The sequence below is a fragment of the Octodon degus genome, unplaced genomic scaffold, assembly GCF_000260255.1.
Source record: "Octodon degus isolate 3935 unplaced genomic scaffold, OctDeg1.0 scaffold00003, whole genome shotgun sequence".
Lineage (NCBI taxonomy): Eukaryota > Metazoa > Chordata > Mammalia > Rodentia > Octodontidae > Octodon > Octodon degus.
The window spans coordinates 22854586-22858765 of record NW_004524579.1 but is presented as its reverse complement, the minus strand read 5'-3'; the positions used below and the strand labels follow the sequence as shown (position 1 = coordinate 22858765).

The 4180-nt window shown below is 37.2% G+C and overlaps 1 protein-coding gene across 2 annotated transcripts in view; it reads left to right on the top strand.

Moving 5' to 3' along the window:
- Epg5 (ectopic P-granules autophagy protein 5 homolog) overlaps window positions 1-4180 on the top strand; it is a 121170-nt gene that overhangs the window by 47317 nt on the left and 69673 nt on the right. For both annotated transcript variants that reach the window (XM_023714574.1, XM_023714568.1), the window contains exons 14-16: window positions 689-853; window positions 2459-2578; window positions 3338-3597. In XM_023714574.1, the coding sequence (XP_023570342.1) occupies window positions 689-853; window positions 2459-2578; window positions 3338-3597 (545 nt within the window). The remainder of the gene's footprint in view (window positions 1-688; window positions 854-2458; window positions 2579-3337; window positions 3598-4180) is intronic.

Below are 4180 nucleotides of genomic sequence, written 5' to 3'. Positions count from 1 at the left end.
GCAGTGTATTATTTGTTGAAACTGTACTTCCGATTTGATTTGAAACTGTCTCATTGCTATATGTTTATCAATAAAACTGTAGAAAAAAAAAGATTAATAATAATTTGATTCTTGCTATGACAATAATTAATGATATTACACTAGATAAGATGGTTATCATTGTGGAATTCTCTTTTATGGAAGGCTGTCTTTATAGTCTTTCTTACATAGATTTATGAGTATACTTTGTGAATCATAAGGTAATATGATTTGATAAAGAATTTCTTCTAATGTGTATATAAGTTTTAGAAAGCAATAAAATAAACTACAACATGTAGTTACAAATTTAATATTAATAAAAATAAAAATGTCAAAAAAAAAAGTGCTTTTTTTGGGGTTATGTGTGTATAAAATGATGACCTTCCCTTAGCTTTAATGGAATTTGTGTCTTAGAATGGTGGTTTAGCTAAATGGAAGGATATCAGTTTACATATTAAAGATTACAGGTCTTTAGAAAGAATTGCTAAATGCTTTTGGTGTATCAAGAGTTTTGCATCCATTTAATTTACTTATCTATAATTTCTGTTTCACTTTAAAAGTTTAGTTTCCTCTTGGAAAAAAAAATCATTTACAGTTTAAAAATGCATTATGGCAATATGGAGTTGTCTCTCAGTCCTGATTCTAATTATTATTATTCTCTTTTAATAAGGTGTCTTTATACTTGTTTAAAGAGTTGCCTTTGTATCTTTGGCGACCTTCTGCTTCTGAGATAGCTGTGATTCGGGACTGGTTATTGAATCACAGCCTGACAGCAGTGAGGAATAAACTGGCCTGTGTTATTCTAGAAGGAATGAATTGGGGATTTGTTGAGCAGGTATGTGTGAAAAACTTCTGTAGAAACTGGAGATTCTATTTTAAGGAAGCATATTCTTTAAACCTGTCAACATTTGGGTATCATTTGCAAGTTCTACAAATGCTTTTAGCTGTGTCTGAGATTAGGCTCTTTAATTCTGTCTTGCAGAGTGAACATCTTGTGAATGGAGATGCATTGTTCCATGTTGAAAATTCATCGCTTTATTCTTTGCCTGCTTTGAGCTCTTGATTTTTCTCAAGTCTAGTTACTATAATTCCTCCTAATTGCCTGTCTTTTCCTTGGTTTCTCTTCCTCCTGCAGTTGCCAGAATTCTGCTGTATTCTATTCTCCCTCTCTCTGTCCTGTTTGTGTGTGTGTGTGTGTGTGTGTGTGTGTGTGTGTGTCCGTCCGTCCCCTGCAAGCGTTGTTTTCAAAAGCCTTGTGTATTAATTATGAGACTGAGGTTGAGCAAGTTTGCCTCATCCTCATCCCAGCTCTACTACTTCCCAGTTGTGTGACCAGGAAATTTCCTGAATGGTCTGGGCCTCCATTGGTCTTCTGTAAGCATTGACATTAATAGGTGTACCTCATGAGGTTATTGTAAGGATTTAACAAGTGAGGACATGCAAACATGTAGGTCAGTTCTTATGTTACTTACTCAGTGTTGTAGTTATTAATTTATTATTAAGGTTTGTTATATGTAATGTGTCTCCCAAGATGCTATGTCAAGTATATTTTGATTGCTTTCTGTCCTATTATGGGTCTTTTTAATTGGCTCCTTGATGAAAATATTAACATTTTAAAGGGAAAATTGGAGAGAATCTAGCCCTTTACAGCTATGTGACAGCTTTTATTCTGAGCAAATCATTAAATCCTTGCAGCTGTTTTGTGGATTTTAAATTAACATGATGCCTGTTGTTAGAATGAGGCCTGCAGAACTTTGTTTCTGACTCCCTGAGATTGTTAGTAGCTTCCTTTGGGTCTGCTTTCATAGTAGCGCTTGTAGGTGAGAGCCACAGGGGCTGTTCTCCATCTTCACATTTTGTCTTCCCACTCTCAGAAAGCTGCATGAAGGCCCCTCTGTGAAGTCTTCTCACTCCCCTTAGGATTAGAGAAGTTATTCTTTATGGGAGGGTTAGGGAGTAGATTCAAAAGCTGTAAAGGATGGGTGAGAAATTCCATAGACAACCTCAGATTCCTGAAGTGGTATCTTCCCTGTGTTGTTGAATGTCTAACTTTTCACTGATGATGGAACAGGAAAAGGGAATGGAAACTTAATCTATTAAATATCTTTTTTTTAATAATACACATTTTCATTTTTAATAGTTCCCTTAAATTATATCCCAAAGTCTTTGCAGAATTCTGTTTTGGAGTGGAAGCTTTTACTTAGATAGCTTTTTTTTACAGCTGATGTTGGGGATGGATGACTCAGGGTCACACCTATTTGATGCAGTGTAATTGTTCTTTAGATTTCATTTTTTCATAACTTCATTGTTAGGGGTTATGATTTTTGGAACATTTAGCTTCTGCATCCAAGACCATTTCATATGATTCTGTTTAATTCTTTCAAAGTTACAAAAAGCAAACAAAAGATGGTATGGTTGTGATCATTTTTCTCCTTGAAAGGGTACCCTTCATCTGGATCAAGCACTCCATACTGAAGTGGCCTTAATGATTCTTGAAGCTTATCAGAAGTACCTTACACAGAAACCATATGCTGGGCTTATTTCTGAAAGCATGAAGCAGGTATTTCCTTCTCTGGTGTATTGGGAACATAAATTTTCATTTGTAAATGGCCTGTGCAGATGGAGTTACAGTATTAATCCTTGGGTTTTCTAACAACGTTCCCGGCAACTTAAAATAATTAAAATTGGCTTCAATGTGTAAAGACCTTTTCTGTTATATGTACTCTTTTTATAATAATTTTGGTATTACAGAATTTAAGTTGAACTATAGTGATTTGCTGGAGCTCACTCGTACTGAATTAGAGCTAAGTGTTACATTTTAGGAATTTTTCAAACTGCGTTTAAAATAACTGTTGGTAGCTTGAAAGTGGTTTCTCTGTGATTTTTTGCACCATTTAAATTTGCAGTGCTGCAAATGAGACCCCTAACCCTGATGATGATGATGATGATGATGATTATTATTTTTTTTTGCGGAACCAAGGATTGAACTCAGGCCCCAGTGCTTGCCAGGCAAGCGCTTATTCCAGTGAGCCAGCTCCCCGGCCCCTAACCCTGATTATTAAACTTACTTATCAACAAATCATTCCTTGAGCATTAATTTTTATATTCTTTGGTGCTTGGGTTAAGATCAGGTTTACGAAGTGACTAGTAGGTAAGTGGAAGTGAGAAGTTACTTTAGTGTAGTATGAAAAACATTAATTGAAGGCCAGAGAGGGTATTGTTCTCTTTCAAAGACATTATTGATCACAAAAAGAGATGAGAGATGAGAGTACTTATTTAATTTGTCTGTGACTAATGTGATGTAAAATAATTGTTTTAGGTTTCTTATTTGGCCAGTATTGTTCGATACGGAGAAACTCCTGAGACCTCATTTAATCAGTGGGCTTGGAATTTGATCTTGAGGTTAAAACTACACAAAAACGATTATGGAATACAGCAGAAAGACCCAGCTGTTCCCTTCTCCAGCACAGTGCCTGACATGGCGGAGTCGCCCACATTCCATCCTCTCCTGAAGGCTGTGAAAGCAGGCCTGCCCATTGGCTGTTACCTTGCCTTAGCCATGACAGCCGTGGGGCACAGGTACAGTGTTTCTAAACTCTTTCTTTTCACCTCTGAAGATCAGAGGATTCTATTAGAGAGCAGTTAGGGCCAAATGCCAGCCTCTCCACCCCTCTTGTTCCTCAGTGTTGGCAGTTGCACCTAGGGCCTCTTGTAAACTACACAGCCATATTCCCAGACCTTCTTACATTTTTGTTGTTGTTTTTGAGATGGTATTTTTGGGGTATGGAGGGATCGCACTCATTTACTTGGGCTTGCCATACAGGCAGGCAAAGACAGAGTATTATAGTCCTGGCCTTGAACTCACTGTGTAGTCCAGGCTAGCCTTGAAGTTGTGGTGATTCTCCTGCTTCAGCTTCCTAAGTGTCAGGATTATAGGCATACACCATGGTGCCTTTCTTTTTTAAAAAATATTACTTTGAAACTGGTTTTGTGGAGTTTATCAGTTGGCCTTGAATTTGTGATCCTCCTGTTTTAGAATCCTGAATAGCTGTGAGTACAGGAGTGTGCTATCACATGTAGATAAGCTTTGCTTACTAGCTTTCAAAGGGCAGTGGTGCCCAGACTGGCTCATACTCGTTCGTGTGTGTGTGTGTGTGTGTGT